The 19,487-nt window shown below is 56.0% G+C and overlaps 2 protein-coding genes across 2 annotated transcripts in view; both read right to left on the reverse strand.

The window, feature by feature from the left end:
- VOLCADRAFT_92690 (uncharacterized protein) overlaps positions 1 to 10,672 on the reverse strand; it is a gene marked incomplete at both ends in the record, with an annotated part of 17,874 nt that extends 7,202 nt beyond the window's left edge. The window contains 14 exons of the mRNA XM_002952065.1: positions 846 to 946; positions 1,422 to 1,562; positions 1,879 to 2,386; positions 2,778 to 2,864; positions 3,338 to 3,388; positions 3,814 to 4,039; positions 4,629 to 4,741; positions 5,026 to 5,152; positions 5,807 to 5,947; positions 6,363 to 6,467; positions 7,354 to 7,565; positions 8,469 to 8,768; positions 9,321 to 9,504; positions 10,575 to 10,672. Coding sequence (XP_002952111.1) covers positions 846 to 946; positions 1,422 to 1,562; positions 1,879 to 2,386; positions 2,778 to 2,864; positions 3,338 to 3,388; positions 3,814 to 4,039; positions 4,629 to 4,741; positions 5,026 to 5,152; positions 5,807 to 5,947; positions 6,363 to 6,467; positions 7,354 to 7,565; positions 8,469 to 8,768; positions 9,321 to 9,504; positions 10,575 to 10,672 — 2,394 coding nt within the window. The remainder of the gene's footprint in view (positions 1 to 845; positions 947 to 1,421; positions 1,563 to 1,878; positions 2,387 to 2,777; positions 2,865 to 3,337; positions 3,389 to 3,813; positions 4,040 to 4,628; positions 4,742 to 5,025; positions 5,153 to 5,806; positions 5,948 to 6,362; positions 6,468 to 7,353; positions 7,566 to 8,468; positions 8,769 to 9,320; positions 9,505 to 10,574) is intronic.
- Positions 10,673 to 17,340: 6,668 nt separating this feature from the next.
- Positions 17,341 to 19,487, reverse strand: part of VOLCADRAFT_62022 (uncharacterized protein) — a gene marked incomplete at both ends in the record, with an annotated part of 13,905 nt that continues 11,758 nt past the window's right edge. Inside the window, 2 exons of the mRNA XM_002952066.1 lie at positions 17,341 to 17,833; positions 18,445 to 18,528. Coding sequence (XP_002952112.1) covers positions 17,341 to 17,833; positions 18,445 to 18,528 — 577 coding nt within the window. The remainder of the gene's footprint in view (positions 17,834 to 18,444; positions 18,529 to 19,487) is intronic.

The following is a 19,487-nucleotide window of genomic DNA, read 5'->3' on the forward strand; positions in this document are numbered from 1 at the left end:
TCTGTCTGTCTGTCTACCTGTGTGTGTGTCCGTCTGTCTGTCTGTCTACGTGTCTGGCCCTGCCTGCATGCGTATTTGTCTGCGGCCCTACCTTGGCTACCCCTATGCCCCCTCTCTCTGAGGCCTCACCCGGAGACACACACACACGCACACACACACACACACACACGCACACACACACGCACACACACACACGCACGCACGCACGAGGAAGCAAAACCGCAGCCGTCAGCCAGCCTTCGCCTTTCACGGGAAGGGTCCCTTGTGCAGGGAGCGACCCCCTGCTTGCCGTCGCATCGCTCGCCCTGCGGTAGCAGCACGGCCCTCGGCGTTGTCCGCTTGCGTTACCTCCGTACAGTGACCTCAGCTCCAGTCGCCTGGCCCCACCACCTCTTAAGTCGCCCGTCACTTACTTAACTACCGCGCCGCCCCCGCTTACTCCTACTCTGAGCCTTGGTTTCACCCTTGTGGTGGTAATCAACATTTACTTGATTGGCAATCCAAGCAGCTACGTCCGTCCGTCCGTCCACAGATTCACTGGAGAGCTCCAGTGACACGTCGGTGGTGGTGGTGGTGGTGGTGGTGGTGGTGGTGGTGGTGGTGGTGGTGGTGGTGGTGGTGGTGGTGGTGGTGGTGGTGGTGGTGGTGGTGGTGGTGGTGGTGGTGGACTACGGAGAGCTCGATTCGGTGGACAAGGGGTTATTCGCCAGTGTACCGCCATCCATCCATCATCCATCCATCGGCATTTCCCCCCCGGGCCCCCATCGCGGCCGTCAGATCATTAGCACCGCACCAGTAAGCCCCAAGCCGAGCTAACCCCCACCCACTCGCCTCTAGGGCCCCACCTGCTGAGGGAACTGCTGGACCAACAGCTCCCAAGCGGCCTTGGGCAGCGATAGCACCCGTACCGGAGTACGACCGACCACTGTCTCGTAGCTGGCGCCGTCTGAGGATTCGTGTACGCGAATGCACATGAGTGTGCGAGTGTAAGATGCGTGAATGTGTGAATGTGTGTATGTATGTACGCGTGTGTGTGTGTGAGTGTGTATGCATGTGCGTGTGTGAGTGTGTGTTGCGGCAAATAGGGGGGTGGGGGTTTAGGTGCCGGAAAGGGCGGTGACGCGATGTGTGGAAGCCAACGGGGATGATGAGTGATAAGTACCGCAGACCTCCAGATGCCTCCACCTAAGGGCCTTATCTTCCCCACCCCGGCTTACCCCACCGCTGAACCACACGGACCCACGCCGCCCCTGTTGCTCCGGCGTCGCCATGCTCATCCCGTTTGAGCCAGCGGCTTCCCTCCCTCCCCGCTAAGCGCCCCGGTGGCTGCACCGGAGTCATTTTCGCGCACCGACACCTATACCACTACTAGCCGACCAGACAGCCAGCCAATCACAGCCCGTCTGTCCGATCCTTCTCACCAGTGAAAAAGGCAATCTCCGCCAGGGCGTCGCTGGGGCCTTTTTTGAGTGTGGAGGTCAGGTTGGGGATCTTGGGGGGTAATCCAGGGGGCAGCGGGGACAGCAGGACGCCGCCCGGGGAGAGCAACGGGGTGGCGGAGCCTAAGGGCCGGGGGGTGAGGGGTGAGGTGTCGGGCAGTCGGGGGGAGCGGGGGGGGGGGGGGAGAAATGGCTGATGGAGCATTTGTAATGAAGAACAAAATACCTTTCTTAACTCCTCCACGATTAGCACTTCATGGGACTCCAAAAGGTAAATAAGAGAGCAAATAGGAGGATAAAAAATACCTTCAAAAGACGCTCCCAATCCCGTCGGTACTTCTTTCTCCCCTCCACCTGATGTTCCCCCTCCCACATGGCCCCCTTCCCAAGCACTCATATTTTTTCCATTCCATCTCACTTAAAACCCTAAGCAACTCACCGGCATGCATCTGGCTGCAGTTCAAACTGCCGTCCCGCACATTGACCGATACCTCCGCTTTGCTGCCCACCGCCGACCCAACAAAGGAGCCGCCGCCGTCGGACGTGGCGTTGCGGCTGCTGCCAGTCAGAAAGGAAATGTTGCTATCGGAGCCCACCGCCGAAGCACCCAATGTCGACATGCCGTACACACCGCCGACGCGCTGACCCCCGCGCGACACCAAGCACTCCCCCAACATCACAATCAGCAGCTCCACAACGTTGTCGCCCTCCGTCATGATCTCCACCCCTGGAAGGAAGAGCTCCACACGTGCCGCGGTGAGCAGGGCGTCCAGAAAGCGCTGCTTACAGCCCTTGAACAGGTAGCAGCTGCGTACGGGTTGCAGGTAGAGGTGACGTAGCACCAGTCGGCGGATGGTGGTGGGGTAGATAGACAGCACGTTGTCGTCTGCCGTCTGCGCCGAGTCGAAGTGGACCTCAAGGTGCTCGCGCATGGCCTTGTACAGGCGCTGAAGGGAAAGGGTTGAGGAGGACGGGGTTGGGGAGGACGGGGTTGAGGAGGACGGGGTTGGGGAGGACGGGGTTGGGGAGGACGGGGTTGGGGAGGACGGGGTTGAGGAGGACGGGGTTGGGGAGGACAGGGTTGGGGAGGACGGGGTTGGGGAGGACGGGGTTGAGGAGGACGGGGTTGAGGAGGACGGGGAAGGTTTCCCGGAAACGTGCCACGTGATGCCATTGTGTTGCCATTGCCGGTTGATTGTGGTTGTGGTTGTGATTGTGGTGGTGTGGGGGTTGATCCCCACCTTCCCAGTACCTCCAATGCTCCTTAACTCCAAAAAGCCATCAACAACACCCCTACCCCCATCCCCCACACGCATACCCCCCCCCCCACACACACACCTCGGGCAGCTCGTTCTCCCTGCTGTACTCCACCAGGTGAGTCATGCTGTCGCGGAAGGACTTGCTGTGCTCATCCGCGCGAACCATCTACATGTGAAGCACAGTGGCAGTAGGGAACGTTGCCAACAGCAAAACACGTGCACGTTTGCGGACTAACGTGCGCCGGAGGTGGTGGTGCGGAGGGAGTGCTAGGAGGGAGACAAACGAGCCAACTAGGGAAGGAGGAGCGGGGAGAATGGACCCGCGGGAGGAGTGGACGGCAGGGGTGATTGCTGGCTGGAGGTGCTGGAGAACGCGGCTTCGAACCCGGCGAAATGCGGAGTAATTAGACGATTCGTGAATTGATAGACGGCGTGTCCACCAAAAGCCGACTGCGTGCATACACACAAACGCTCTACATTAAGCGCTTTGCTGTGGCAACCAATGCACACGGGAAAGGACCCCCATATCCGAGGGCCCCAAAAGCAGCCGCCCCACAGGGGACCGCCGCATCAAGACGGCAAGGCAGGGGTTACGGCACAACGGCGCAACAAGAGATGTCCCTAGGACGGCCCACGCACCATAATCGTCACAGTGCCGATGATGTAGGCCCCCAGAAAGAGGTTGAACAGCTGTCAAAGGGGGCAATGAAGGAGGTGTAAGTGAAGTGAGGGAAGAACCGAAAAGGATAAAGCCGAAAGGGAGAAGGAAGTACGGAAGGCAGGGCGGCTACAGGCAATCAAATATCCGGCAAGGCTGCTGCAGGGCGGCTACACAGCAAGTCCAGAGAAGACAGCTGTTAAGGCTGTGCTCCTGTTAAGGCTGGGGAAGGGAGCCATGGTGGCCGGCAGCTCGTCGTCGCCGCAGTCTCGCAGTCTCGCTGAATATCTTCCTCGCCCCTGACAACCCCCTTCACCCGCACCACCTTTCACCCCACCACCACTACTTCCGCTTTGCTCCGGGACCGCTTTGAATCCATCACCTCATATGTTATGAAATATGACACAATTTTCTTAGCAAAATAAAAGCCACATCATCCCAAACCCCAAGGACTCACCAGGTACACAATCATCACGGAGAGCTCCACAATGGTGAAGGGATAGAGGCGACCGTCCCCCATGGAGGTGAAGATCGTGACAGTGAAGTACAGCGACAAGATGTACTGCTCGTACAGGGGACGCCCCATGAACGCCGGGCCATTGCGACCCACCCAGGAGTCGTCATTGCCGTGACGGTAATTTCGCTCCTCGTGAGCCATGTGAAAGAAGATGCAGGCAGCCCAGCTGCAAAGCCCCCACGGGGGAGGAGGATGGGGGGGGGGAAGGGGATGATGGCGAGAAAAACGCTATCTCAGATTTCCTTCTCTGGGCATGAGGGCCTTAGGTTTTCTCTGGGTCAGCTGCGGGTGCAAAGAAGGGCTGCTAGGCAGGCGGCCCGGCTGCCAGCAGGGCGCTGGGTGCCACCCACATGGGGTGCAAGGCACTAGTGAGACGAGGAATGCTCACACCACACACAGGCAAACCCCCTATCCCCTAAAACCCCAAACCAACACCGTACTACAAACCCCAACTGCCAACCACATCAGGGCGTCCCGGCAGGATGCCCCCATGTACGACACCCGGCCCCCGTGCAACTCGCCTTCCCCCGTACAGGAACTGCGACCCAACCCAGCACCCCGTCACTGCTACTGCCACTGCTATTGCGGCTGCAAGTAGCCGCAGTCGTGGGAGGACGCGGTAGTCATTTGCGAACCCGCCGTCGTTCCCAAACAGGCCGATGGCTTCAGATCACCGTCTCTCTTCAAAACAAAACCCCTAAGAAGCCCATCATCATCTAAGCACTCCCTTTTTCCTGCTCCGCGAGCCCTCTCACTGTGCAGTAAAGAAGACGTAGGTGTAGTTGCGCAGCAGCATGAGGGTGCCCTGGCTGAGCATCATGCGGTAGTCCAAAACGTGGAACAAGTCAAAAACCCGGTACGCCCGGGACTGTGACAGGAGGGGTGGGGGGTTGGGGGTTGGGGGGTAGGGGTAGGGGTTGGGGGGTAGAGGTTGGGGGGTAGGGGTTGGGGGGTTGGACGCAGTAGCAGGCGGGTGCCGTGGAGGCACTAGATCCTTCTCTCCGGCCAGTCTACTTAGCACCAGCCTGGTTACTAGCTTTCCCCGACACACTAACAAAACTCCACATTCCTCGCCCTGGCCGACCCAGCCGCGCTTCCCCCCAGCCCAGCCCAGGTCGCTGCCACGGCCCCACCACACACACACACACACACCAGCGCCATGAGTTTCAGCCAATCGACGCTATCCTCGATCTTGTTAGAGGCGCCGCACCGCCGGGCGATGGCTGATACGAGCATGTCGTACGGGAAGCAGCCCAAAATGTCCAGAAAGAACTTTACGCTGCAGCATCAGGGAGAAAAGAGGGCGGTGCGAAGTGGCAGCAGTGCAGCCGGGCTTTTGGGTTCCGTTTGGAGCTCGGGGCTCGGGGGTTCTCCCCGTCCGCCACCCTAAAGCCGTCCTCTCCTTTCTTGCTACACGTCATTCACTTTGTTGCAAAAGTAACAAGAAGTATATATATTTCCCTTTGTCCACAGTTATCACAGCAAGCAAGCTAAGAAGTATATTCGCTGATATCACAGCAAGCAAGCTAAGAGGTATATATTCGCAGTTATCACAGCGAGCAAGCAAGCTAAGTAGAGCTGCAGCAGCTCAGCTTTCTGGCACGGTTTGCTCTTCAGCCTTACGCCGCTTGGCGCTGTCGTCAGGAACATGTCTACATAGGACATGTTACCTGGTCCCTTCCCATTTAGTTGCATCCCCTTTAGGGACCACTTCGAGCTACCTCCAGTTTTGCTTGATGGGCCGCTTCCAGAATGTTTTGTGTTATTTTGCTGCTGCCTAGGATGGTCACACAACTCGCAAGTCACTTCGCGTGTTCTTCCCGCAAATTACTGTGTGTTGTGCGTATGCAAGTTGACGGCACAGCGATGCGCCCCCTCCACTCGCCAGCCCACCCAGCCAGCACCAGCAATTGGGCAGTGCATTCGACGCTACCTTCTACAGTACGCAATGGCCATCTTGGGCTGTGCGGTGACCAAGACGCCTGTCTCCGGGTCGAAGTACGCCACAACGAACTTGAACAAGAAGTCCAGCAGGAAGGTCACGATGATGACGTACTCCAGTGCGGTCATCCAGCTGGACGTAAAAAACGGAATCAAAATTGGATCAAATGATAATTGCTTGGTTCACCCGGAAATAATTAATTGTTCGTTCGACTAATCCAACAAGGGTAAGGACTATGGCCGTGAGTAGGATACCTACGGGCCTGGGGGGTGAAGGGCGGCTTGCGCGGCGAGGCTAGCCGACGGGAAAAAGCGGCAAGATGGGAGAAATCGGGGAGGGGGGAGCCGGGTAGCCAGGCAGGGAGCTCTCGGTGTGTAGATAACAGCGGACAGAGGCAAGGCAGGAAAGGGCGCTCCCTTTTGTGTAAAAGTAGGAGGCAATCCCCGGGGGGTTTTTGAGGCCCAGTCCCCATCTCCCCCTTTGAACTCCCCCTGCTATGAGGGCTCTGCTGCTGCTTGGTATACTTTTATGCAACTGACTAACTCACACGGCTGTGGGCATCCCGGGGTGCTGGAAAGCCATCTGAAAGGGCTCCACCCAACAGGATACGATCGCGATGGCGACCGCGTAGTAGAACCACCACACTTGGTACCTGCAGCCGTTTGGGAGGCCGTTGGCGAGCAGGGAAGACGGAGATGACGGGGGTGAATTGAGGATTGAGGATTGATGGAATGATGGGGGAGAAGCGCCGGACCGTGGTGCAAAGGGATCGCACTGTACGGCAGGACGGCATGAAAAGCAAGTATATACGACACGTGCACGGCACCGACGTACCCTTCTCTTCGCTTGGTGAAGCCAACGTATGCCCTTGCAGAGCTTTCCCCTTCCTTCCCCTTCCCCCTCGCAAAGCCCCCACAGTACTAGATCCCACTAGTTCATTCCATTTCCATCTTCTCCCGTCTGCCTTTCCCATAGCCCCCTTTTGAAGGGGGGAGCTACGCAATACGCGGTGGCCGAGTAACCTAAAGCGTAGGATTAAGACTCCTTTCCTCATGGGCGCAAATTCAAATACTGCCGATAACATTCATGTCTTTGAAACTTCATGCTGTTGATGTTTTCGGTCTGGTCTGGTGACACCGGTGGTACCAGTGGTACCGCTGCGTGTTGCAGAGTTAGATCCAGGGATCGATTCCTGGTCAAATCGTCGACGCCTAGTTACTGAGGTACGGAGATAGGGCCTACTTGACGGACTAAGTTCCGCATGCTGGATTGTTGTCGATGGCTGATCTGTCTCTATGGATGTTGGTTACCTGGATGAGCAGGGGCCAGAATCTAAACCGCCTTCCACTTTCAGCTCGTCTTAACAGGATTAACTTTAACTCCAACCTATCTCTCTCTCTATATATATATATATAGAGAGAGAGATAGATATAGATATAGCTGGCCCCAGGTTTTGACAGACACCCCCAAATTCGTGCGGAACTTGTAACTTGTATTCCCCCCGTTTCCAGAAGGCTCCAAAGCCGCACCCAACCCACCATGAGGTTTCCGGCAGTATCACCACTCGCATGGCCAGGAAGGTGAGGGCGTTGCTGAGCGACTCCTTTATCCGCAGCCACGGCGTCTCTCTAGCGCCTAGAAAGAAGTTCGACGTAGTAGCGATATCTTTGCTGCTCGCAACCTGCTTCTGCTGGGCTAAGGCCTGACGGGCTGGCTGGCGGCCCTGGGCAAGCGCGTTGGGCCGGGAGGCCTGCGATGGGTTCGGGGGAGTGCCGCCATATGTTGGGCCCCGCTTGGAATAAGCTGGGGATCTGTTGGGGACGTATCTGGTATGGGTGTGGGGCCACAGTATGGGCACAGTACCGGTGAAAGCGCATAGCAGATCCCGAGAGTTGTGTCGTGGTGGTGACGGTGGGGGAGGAGGAGACCGGCGAAGAGACCGGCGTATGGCAGTGTGCGAGTATATGGAGGGATGGAAGTGGTTCGTGCGTGTGGGTTGACGCAACGGTAAGGCTATCTGCCTACGGCTCTATCTGCCAGAGAGGGCCAGAGAGCAGGTTCCCAGGAAAGGCCTGCAGCTGGAGCTAAAGCTGGAGCTGGGAGGAACCCAGCTATGAAGTAAAGTCTGCAGCATCGCCCTAGGAGGAGGTGAAGGAGCCGACGGGAGTAAGAAGCTCGTCTGCCTGGTTTTTCCTAAACCGCATATCATAGTAAGAATATGTAAATAAAACCCTGTACACATGACACAGCAGCGTCCGGGTGTCCGGCTATGGGCCACCGCCACTGCCGCTGCTACTGCCGTGCTAAGCGGACTTGCGGACAAACGAATCAGCGCCCAGCATGCAATGGCAGCGGTGACGCACGTTGATGAGCACCAACCGAAAACGTTGTCTCCTTCTCATTCAGGAAAGGAGAAGCTGAAGAGCTTAACAGCCCGCTGGGGGCCACATTAGCATTGGACAGCTGTGCTGTCGAGCAGTGCTCGTGCGCACGCGCGCACACGGCGCACACGGAGGACGTTCATGTGCATCTGTGCAAAAAAGTCTGTGTGTGTGTGCTTTTGTGTGTGCAATTATCTATGCGACTGCATGGCTGTAAATGTATGGGGTTTGTGGACGCCTGCCATTAGCCCTCGCCCCGTGCTCCGGCCCACCAGCACTTTAGTCGCCACCACCGCCTTGTTCAGTTTGCGCCAGTTATGGCGCCCCGAAGCGCCCCCGATGCGAGCGGATACGGAGCCAGCCTCCGAGCCATCCTGAGAGCAGTTACGGCCCCCTGCCATAGAGGAGGTAACGCCGCCGCCACTGCCGTTCCTATGCTGCTGGTCGACATCGTCAGAGCTGAGGGCAGTGAGCTTGTCCTGAATGGCGCTCTCCTCCAGCAGCTCGGAGATGCGGGCGGTCCGCTTCTGGAACCTGCGGACTTGGGAGTGGGCCCCGGCGGGGATGCCGCTCTGCCAGGAGGGAAACGAGTTGGGCCGGGGTGGAATGGGGGTGGGATGACGGAAAGGGTTGGGTGACGGAAGGTTGGGTGGTGGGCCTTGCTGAAAACATGCGTGGGCAACGGGATGTGGTGTTATCAGTTCGGGTAGAGCTCCGCCTTCAGTTACAGATAAGGATAAGATAAGGATAAGGAGTCTGACTTAAAATGCGAGGAAGGTGCTCTTTGTTCATTACCCAGGATGGTATTTTGCCGCCGATGAATGAGCGGCGGCATCGCTAGGTCTGGCGGTTGTGCACACAGGAGTCTAGCTAGTGGCAAATGTGGTGGAATAGGGTCTATCTCATGGAACATGTACGGCATAGATAGGGAATTGCTGCTGCCGCTAAGTGCAGCAGGTCATGCGTATGGAGGCACAATTGAGCTGGCATCACTTAAAAAACACGTTGGAGCATCAAAAGGAGAAAAAAAACTGCCAGGCATTCGCGCAGGACAGGGACCTCGTAAATTCAAGGGAGATTGGCACATGCATATATCCCCCGTGCAAGCTCCAAGCACGACTAACCTCGACGCTGCCGCGAGGCAGCTCTGCGCTGCTCTTGACCACATGGAGAGCGCCAGGTGCGACCGAGTCCATCTGGCTGGGTGCGAAGCTGTGGATGTGAAGTAGGCAAACTTGCTGACTGGCTGTTTGTAAAACAAGGCGCTTCAACTCCAAGTCCTTGGCGGCTGTAACGCACAACGCAGTGCTGCAGATGTGCAAAAGCTGCAGGGATTTCTAGCTTCGATGACGGCGTGACTCGGTTATGTTGCAACTCCAAAGGAGCAGTAACATGTTGGGCCTCCAAAAAGCATTCTTAAGTATTATTGCTTGAACAGTCCAGCGCATTGGATTTAGAAGCACCCTTGTTGAAGACTACACAGTAGGTAGGAGTCTGCGATGGCCAAATATCAGATGCTTCCCTACAATATTGTTGAGGATTACACAGAACAAGCATTTGCGTCTGCGTACACTGAATGAAGTTTGCTAATGGAGGGCGGCAATGTCAACTATAAATGCCTGGCAATATAGTGGCGCAACTTAGAAAAAATGACGCTTTGATTCATGTTCTGGGTATCCTCTTTGATTAGTAAGGGACAGACGTTATGTTGGGACTTCGGAGAAAGTGTTCCGAAGCATGCTTCGTGCGCCGAGGCGTATTCTTGATTGCTTGAGCGTTGAGACATGACACTACCCAAGTATAAGAGATTGTGCCATTTTTTACTATCTCGAGGCTGCAACCCAACGGAAGTAGGCACTTAGGGATAAACTTCATAGGGTTTCTTCGATTGCGGAATTTTCACAACTTACTAAGGACTTTAGCATGTTGGCCTGCATCCTTCATTATCACGGCATTCGATGGTGCAACCATTCCCTCCAATGAATTACGGATAACGTCTAAAAGCCCTAAAATACATGAGCCAGCTAGCAAAAATTCTCTCCCTGGTTCTCCTTACTCTTACCGTGACAGTAAGGTTAACATGTCTTCATGTGGTGATGTAACGTGTATCACGCCACTAAGGAAACGGGACGAGCGCTGCTGTTGGCTGCCCCATTGCTATGTTTAAACCTATGTACCCTTCATTGAACACCATAGGCTGTGAATTAAGGCCATCAACATTGTAAAAGGATAACCTCGCCGTAGGTAACTTGAACTGTGGAATGCAGGTAGGTGCTATGGACAGGCAATGTCGCTCATTTCCCAGGATTTACCATTATAAAAAGAATCGAGATATTCATATATGGCTTATCATCACTGCCCGCATCCTGGCACATTACCTGAGCTCGTTAACTGTATTAAGCCAGCGGCCCCTTAAGCACTCATGGTGCCCAGCTCCGCAGTCTCGATCGTCTTCCTTCCGGAGGTTGCTCGACATGAGTAGCCCTGATTACGCTGGGTGAGCACTGACGAGGCTTGCTTTCCTAGCATGCGCCTTGGAATCGAAGGCAAGGTGAAGCAGGGATTCAATCCATGCAGTGCCCACCCCGGAATGCAATCCCAGCAGCCGTCACTGCGACATAATTAGAAACGAAAGACTACCTCGAAGAAGTTGTGAAGAGGAAATAAGATTTCCATGCTTGTCTTCCTGCACATTAGCTCTTCCAAGGTTTGCAATTTCTGGATTTCGATGGAATTTAGTGAAACACGTCGTCAGGGTTACGGTTATGTTTCTACTGCACGTTACGGAATAACCTAGCGCCGTTGTCGCTAACGGAAGGAACGCCGGTCTGTGGGAACACACGTTCTATCTGCACCAAAGCTTCATGCAACCCTAAAATACTGACGCAAAAATTCGTGGACGCAAAACGTCGCAAGAGAGGGCAACGTGGCGGCGCGGCGAAAGCCTAGAGGTAGTCCAACGGCCCAGCAAATGTGCTCATCCTGCAAGTCGTCGTAGGTTCCTGCACAAATTCCTCATTTCGGGAGACGTAAATGGTGACGCTAGCTTGATGTTTAACTGGCTTACGGTTTTTTTAAAGTATCGGTACAATAAAAACTCCTAACTTCTATTTTCCTGTAGGTCCTACCTTCTTTAGCATTCTGCATGCCCGAACTGGTGCAGCCACCTGTACGGGCAGCTTTCGAGAGCTGCACAGTTTCATGCCAAGGAACACCCTCTAAGAATATTGACACTAGAATCAACTGCTAACGAAAAGCACAGCGTCCGTTGCTCCAGGAGCTGTGATTGTCATGAACACAGATCGCTGTCAGCAAGGAACTGGAACTTTCAAAGAACCTAGATTCTCAAGTGTACCCTTACTTCCGAACACCTTGCCTCTTTTCCCTTTAAGCTCAGTATCACCGGTTCTCGACCAGCCTGGACATGTACCTGCATGCTACATTAATGTGCAAAGTCCCTTCTCTATTTCGTTAACTCACAACTTGTTGCATGGCCAAAACGCCGTTTGTTGGATGGCCAAAACGATGGACTCTGATCGATGGCCAAAACGCTGCCAAAGCTGTTTGGCTGCTAGAGGAGGACAAGCAAGCAAGCACGCAAGGAAAGAGGGCCAGCAATACCTGCAGGCAATAGTGTCCCACCAATCCTGTACTACCATACCACAAGTAAACCTTTCTTACAACTGATAACGCAGTGGCAGCCCCGCCACGCACCTCACCTAGTTGCGACCGCGACCTCCTTATTAGCTGCTGCAATCCTTCCACCTTCCATCTGCACACCGTCCCTGCCGCCCCAAATGCAGCAGCGCCGCCTTTCCATTTGCCGCCCCCTTATCGCACACGTGTTTCCCGTCATAATGTCGTGGGGGGCAGAGCAACACAGAGGGACGAGTGCACCGCAGCGCCGACAGCACCGCTGATCACACCTGAACACTACCCGGACAACACTACTGCTCCCTCAGCCATCATAACCGATCATGTACAATGTAGGTAATGCACGTATATATACGTGCATATAGCCGCACATCGCTCTAACATTGCTAACAAACGCTGTAGAGCGCATATTGGACATGGGGTTTCCAGAGCTCCCACTTCACTCTTTCAGTGAAGCGACGGTATACAGGGACACATAGCGACACACGGCGACGGTAGCACATAGCGCGATGATGCATCATCATGAACAGCCTTTCTAAGTTTCCATAGTCCCTCTTCCCCACCCCCCAACTTCAGAAGAAGCTGTCCTTTTCCGCTATCACCAGTAACATCATACGCCAATGAAGCGCACATAGCGCACGGTTGGAGATTTGCTCAGCCCTGCATGGTTATGTAGCCGTGACTACTGTTTCAATACAGCGATATCGGGACGTATATTACCCACAATACCATGTGGTGGTGATGTCGAGGATGATGTGCGCCGTGGCGCTTATTTCGCTCGAGCAGGGTAGCGCGCTCTGGCACGCGGTGAAGGTGCATTGTAGAACCGTCAGCGGGTGCTAGCGGGCCTCCGCCAAAGGACCACCCTAGGCGCCTCAGTCATGGGATGCGCCACGCACTAGAAAGTAAGCCAGCAAGTAAACCAATTAAGCAGAATCGCGCGGGGCCCTAGGCCAGCGAGGCCCGAGGACCTATGCTTGAATCAGACCAGGCCACCTACCAACAGGGAGGCCGTTATGGCAATTAAAGGGTAATGCTGCACACGTGTGTCCCGTAATGACGCAACATCAGTAGCAGCAGCAACAGTAGCAGCAGTAGCAGGAGCACATGCAGCATCGCGCGCTCGGAACATGGGCTTCACACCACTATCCTCCCCTGCCACAATTAACTTAGCTACTTCGAGCAGCGGGATCAGAATCAGGAACAGTAGTCCAAGTTCCAGAAATGGTATCGACGGCTGCAATAACGGCTATAGTAACGGCTACAATAACGGCTACAATCACGGCTACAACCACGGCTACAATAACGGTCACAAACGCAAAGCTCACGGCCTTCGAGGTAGATACGAACGCAAAGCAAAAACAAATAGTTTGATGAAGGATAGTTGAGTTAATCGCGCCGCTTGCTTGCGGCTTGGCGATATGATCTGCAGAGATAATCGGTGCTTACTAAAAACAACGTCAAGTAGCGTCAGAACCTCGCTGGCAGAGCAGCGGCCGGCGCGCGCCAAAACGTCAGAAACACCTAAACACAGTTTAAGTATGTAAGAGGGCCGTAACAGCAATGGTGGGTGATGATCCAAACTGCGCCAAAAATATTGATGTTAGTAAAAGTAGAGCTTAGTAAGAGCGTCGCGCGCCTTAATCACAAACATGTACATAACGGCGATATGCAATGCATGTGAAGCTCGCCGCTTCGTTTCATGCATACAGCCCTCTCCAAGTATACACAGAATACTGTGCTGTTCTGAGTAGCAAGCAGCAGCTACCACCCGTTGCAGCACATGAATGATAAAGTGCATATGGATGGATGAAGTACTTTTTCAATCGCTTCAGAAACAAAACAAAGCGCCGCGCGGTCAGCGGCGCCAGCTATGCTGACGTAAGGAATTAACCTCGCGTTTGTCATACGTTTAGTATATTAATGAAGTGCACATGTCCACTTCAAACCTGCTGGGCTTTGACGCCACTGGATTTCCAAATACCATCGGGGAGCGCGTTGCTCAGCACGCCGGCGTCAGCTTGCACGCATTACCGCCATCCCCCGGTGGCGCATTTTCCCCTGGCGCTCAGCGATATGTGCGATATATACACCTGCCAGGTGCGCCTCAGCGATCTGAAGGGCACAAGGCGGTCAGGCGCTTTTCCAGGGTCCTATGTGACCAGTCGCCGTTAGCCAACGTGCCGCTGTCCCTCGCGCTCTCAACCCCAGCGCCACCCTCCGGACCAGTGCCCTCCGCGGCGCCGCCGCCGCCGCCATCACCGCCTTCGATGACAGGGTCAAATTCCGCCGGGCCCGGGGCCGCCGCCGCCGCCGCCACCGACTCCGATTGCCCAGCCGCCCTGCTGGATGAGAACGCCGATGGCGCCACACGCAGGAAGGACTCCAGTGCGTCCTCCCGCACCGGCGGAGCCGCTGAGGTGGAGGTGGAGGGACGCCGGCTGCTGCTACCAACGGTACACAGCGGGTCGCCGGCGCCCTCTTTAGCGCCCTCACTTGGCATCTGCGGCCCCATGCTAGCCATACAGCCGCCGCCGCCAACGTCACCGCCAATGCCGCTGGCGAAAGGCTGCGGGGGTGGTGCTGCTGCAGGTACGACTTGCGCCGCTGACACAGTCGCCGGCGCCACACACGACGCCTGGTTTGTAACAGCAGAAATGGCCCGGGAGCCCTGGGGATGAAGCAACGCCGCCGCCGCCGCTACCACTGTTGCCGTCGGCGTTCCACCTCGCCCAGCAACTAGGAAGGACCCCTGCATCACCGCCGCCGGCTGCATATCCTTCGCCAACGGCGCAGAATTCGCCGTCAACCCCGCCACCTCCGTACTTAACATGGCCAGGTCTCCCATTTCCGTACTTAGCCCTGACAGACCGCCGCCGGTCGCTGAGGAGCGACGGCGGTCGCCGCTGCTGACGGCGGTGCCGCCGGAGACATTGCGCTCCCCCGACACCACAAAACCCGTCGAGGAGCCTTTCCGCGGGTTCTTCAGCGACATGGAGGGCCCACTTGGGGTCGGCCCCGCCAGCAGCGCGGCGAAGTCCACCTCCACGGCGGGGTTGACGGTGATGCCGTCCACTCGGTGGCCCGTCAGGAAGTTCGTGAGGCTGGCCCGTCGCGCCCGACGTGGCTTGGGCGCAGAGAAGGACTGGCCGCTGTCCAAGTGGGAGCTCTCGGGCTCCTCAGGTTGCGTGTTGGCTGCTGGGGGGCGTGGTGGGTGGGATTATTTATACATGTCTACATGATATCAATAATATTATCTATATATAAAAAAATATAATAATAATAATTTCATTATATAAAATAACAAAATACTTCTTATTCAATAAAAGAGGAACTATTAAACATGGAAAAATATTCTTCATCTTGTTTTACTTAGTGATGGGCGGGGGATTGACACTGTGTTGGCGCCAGGTCGTCAGGGGCCTTAGTAGCTCTTCGGCTGCCAGCAATGCACCTGCATTAACACACTATCTGGGCAACGTGGGCCGCAGGGCGGCATCACCAGCACTGGAAATCCGGTGAGTCGAGTCGGCTGCGGCGATCAACCTAATTCAATCCAACAACATCTTCCAGCGACCCCAAGCGCTATGTACCTAAATCCCCTTCCCCCCACGTGGCCTCGTGCCGTATCTACGCACCCGCAATGCGCGCCATAGAGGACAGCTTCCACAGCGCATTGGAGGCAGCAGCGCCGCCGCCGCCGCCGCCGCCTGCTGCCACGCGGCGTTGGGACGTCTGCCTGGTCATGGAGCTCAGCGAGACGAGGCGGCGGGACGACGACACAGGGCTCAAGGAGCCGATTTGCGCCAAAAGCATGGGAGGCGGCTCGTCGTCATCACTGTCTGCGGTGGTAGAAGCGGACACAGGGATTCGGGCGAAAGGTTCGGAAAGTAATTTCCCCGGTGTTTGCGAAAGTGAGCAAGGGGAAGAGGTCGGAGGTTTCGAAGGTCACGGAATGTTGGGGAGTAACCTCCAAGGGGAGCCCGAATGCCCCATTCTCCCCGAGGAATGGAGAGATGGGAGAACCACACAAAAAACTTATAATATGAGCAAACCGAGCCATCAAGTCGAAAAGCCAAGGGAGCAGGAACGGCAGGGCCTGATGTACGATACAGTGGTGTACGACAAACTCCGCATAGACGGATCTAAAACGCAAAGCCCCAGCTCTAGCACTTAAAGAGTGCACTTACCAGAATTGGAAAGGGCCTCTGGGGCAGTCACTTCATGGGTGAGCTGATCGAGAGTGTCCTTGCACGAGTAGTCCGGCAGAGGTCCGAAGCGTGTTGCTGCTGCCGCCGCCAGTCCCTGCGGCGCTGCCGTACCCGCTGCCGAGGAGGCCCATCGCAGGTACTCGGCGATGGCCGTCAGCTTGGCGGCCTCAGCCACGGCGGCGGGCGTCTTGCCGGCGGAGTCTTCGGCATTGGGTCGCATGCCGCCCTGCTCCACAAGCCGCCGTACCTGATAGCGATGGGTGAGGTCGACAAAGTGAGGGTGGGTGCGTATGTGGGTGGGGGCGCAGCCACGACTCCCGAGGTTGGGTGGTTGGGTCCGGCTCCTGTGGTCTGCATGACGCTGCTCGAGCTGTCGGAGACGTCCACATGGAGAGCTTTGGATAGAGACTGTGATGTTCCGGGAAGTAGTCACATTTGTTTACTAATATTGGGCTACCACCTTGGGAATTATGAGCCATTAGAACTACACCCTCTACCACACATCTCCCCCCACTTCCATTTCCCACTCTCCCCACTCCCCCCACCTCCAAACCCATTTTCTCTCCCCTCTCCCCACTTCCCCCTGCATACCAAGAAAACTCACCAGCTCCAGGGAGCCCGTGGAGGCCGCGGTGTGCAGCAGCGCCGCATTCTCCGCCGCCCGCAAGTCCACCCCCCCCCCCAGCAGCGCTGCCACCGCGCGCAGGTCCACATTGATCACCGCCGCGCGCATGTGGGCCAGCAGCACCTTGTCCCGGGGCTCCGGCAGCTGCACGCCGTTGGCGCGCAGCGCCGCCACCACGGCCGAGTGACCCATGCGTGCCGCGCACACCAGTGCCATGTGCCCCTCCGAAACCAGCAGGTCCGAAGGAACCCAGGCGAGCAGCAATTCCGCCACATCCTGACGGTGCAATAAAGCAGAGGGGTTTTACCGGACCCGACCCGACAGAAGGGAAACATACCAGCTGACAGTCAAGATCCTAAAATATTCAAAATCAAGTTCTGGTTGACTCGGGTCGGGAAATCAGGTCAGCCTGTTCAGTCAGCCTGTGGCTCCGAGCCCTCGTAGTAAGGCCCGGGGATGGGCGCCCTGAGGCGCGAGCCGGCGGATGGAGCAAAGGGAGAAACCGGTAAAGGAAAAATATAAGATGCAACGACTAGATTGGATAGTAACTAGTGTGGAAGCTTGAAATCCAAACAGCGATGTGACGACAAGGCCCCTCAAGGAGCCAAGAAAAAACGACCCCCAGCCCCAGTCCAGCAGAAGCATCTAGAGAAACTAGTGTTCCCTAGGGCACTCTCTTACCTTGAAGCCCTTAGATGCCGCCAGCACGAGCCCGGTGAATGTACAGCCCGGTTGGGAGTTATGCGCGATGTAGCGCACACGCGCAACGTCCCCCGTGCCACACGCAGACAGGAAGTCCGTCGCCACCTTATGCCGGTACCGCACCCCGGAGCCTGCCAGCTTGTCCGAACCCAGCAAACCCTCCAAGTACGCCAACACCGGCGCGGCCCCCACTCTCCTCGCCTCGTCCAGTGCCGTGTTCCCCCAGCGGTCCTGGAAGTTGGGATCCGCGCCGCCCTCCTCCACCAGCAGCTTGACAGCCGCCAGGTTGCCCTCCGCGCCGGCGATGTGCAGCGCGGACCGCTTGTCGTAGTCACACGCATCGGGGGGGGCGCCGGAGCGGAGAAGACGACGAAGCTTTACCAAGTCGCCCTCGTACACTGCCGTACACATGACACTGGCGACAGCCATGGGGTCCATGGCAAGGCTGAAGGACGGGGCCAGGGAGGGTGGCAGGGAGGGCACGAGTAAGGGGAGCGAAGCGTGGGATGGGGAGGTGTGGAGGTCTGTTCTTACAGCTCGGTGCACTTCATTGGTGCCTGCCACGTGTTCTGCTGTGAGGGGTGGTGGCGTGAGGGGTGGTGGCGTGAGGGGTGGTGGCGTGAGGGGTGGTGGCGTGAGGGGCGGTAGCGAGGCCCTTCTGTGGGAGCGGGGTGGAGGTTGCTACACGGCGTGGAACCTATGACATCGCTGCAATTAGGGAGCTGTGGTCTTTTACACCCGGAAAACACACAGACCCGGCGGGTGCGTTTGGTGAGCACTTAATGGGGAAATGTGCTATAACGGCGGGTTGTGGAGTTGTGAAGATGTGGAGGACAATGAGCGGACTTGCGGCTGGCTTCGAGGATTATGGTTATGTTCCCAACCCACCGATCGGCATGCAGGAGCGTACGACATGCAGAGGGCAAGCGCCCAGATATGTATGCCTAGTAGTACGACAATTGCTACGTCGCCAAGGCTACGTGGGCGTGGAGATCGTACTGCAGTAACGCTCAGGTTAGGAAAAATGTGCAAAACGTAACGCATATTCGTACTTACGTGGCGCCGTAACTGAGCAGTACATCGATGACGTTGTCGTGCGCATTCTTGACGGCCTCACACATGGCCGAGTTGCCAAATGCGCTGCCGAATTAGCGAACAGGTTTGCGGAACGAAAGTTTCGGGAGGCAGAATAATAAGGTCAAATAGACAGCAGGACTAACAATACCCCTACAGATTCAAAACAATCTTGGGCAGGGAGGCCATAATTACAAGGTCTATCTATTCATCTATCGATTTGCTTATAGATAGAATATAACAAATAAATAATCACAAGGTCTACCTATTCATCTATCTTGTTGCTTATAGATCTACCTACTTAGCTATCTGTTTATATATCTACTACGCTTCGACTTCTCGAAGCGAAGTATGAGTGTAGAGATAGGCAAGTTATTGCGAAGGAACTGCCGTGGTGCGTGGAAGTAGGGCGCATGCATGCATGCATGTGCCGGACCGCAGTACGGCAAGGGACGCCGAGCTCCTACTTGGGTCCCACAGGCGCATTGGTTCTTTAACTGCCGTTGTTTTGACTATTACCAAGAGGTGTGTCCCGCTGCTGGGACAGTGTCCTCTAGTTATGTGTTGCACCGTCTTTTCTTAGCAATACTAGAATCGAATGTCGGCTATGGAAATTGGCGCTGCGGGCGCAGAAAGATTAGTGCTCACTCCCGAAATGCGGGCCCTCTTCGAACAGCAGCTAGCTGAGGAGCGCGAGTTATTTCGCCAGCACTCACAGCTTACTTCGACCGGAGGCTGAAGGAGCACGAGGAGCTAACCCAGCTGATGTTAGCTCAGCCCGAAGCGATAATCTTTTACAATGTGCGGAGCCGCCGGCCCTTAGCCAGCCACCCGCAATTACGCGGATCCTGGGCCTTGGTGAAGGTTGTGCGCGTCGCTATTGAGCGCATTAACTTAATTTGAACAGCAATGGCGGATGATGCGTCCGAAGAAGGTCAGGCGTTGCTGAAAGCTGTCACGTGGTTAACCAACCTCCGCTATTTAGCTTCCATTGCCGCTAGGAACGCCACCATACATTAGGAGTC

The sequence above is a fragment of the Volvox carteri genome (assembly GCF_000143455.1).
Source record: "Volvox carteri f. nagariensis unplaced genomic scaffold VOLCAscaffold_27, whole genome shotgun sequence".
Lineage (NCBI taxonomy): Eukaryota > Viridiplantae > Chlorophyta > Chlorophyceae > Chlamydomonadales > Volvocaceae > Volvox > Volvox carteri.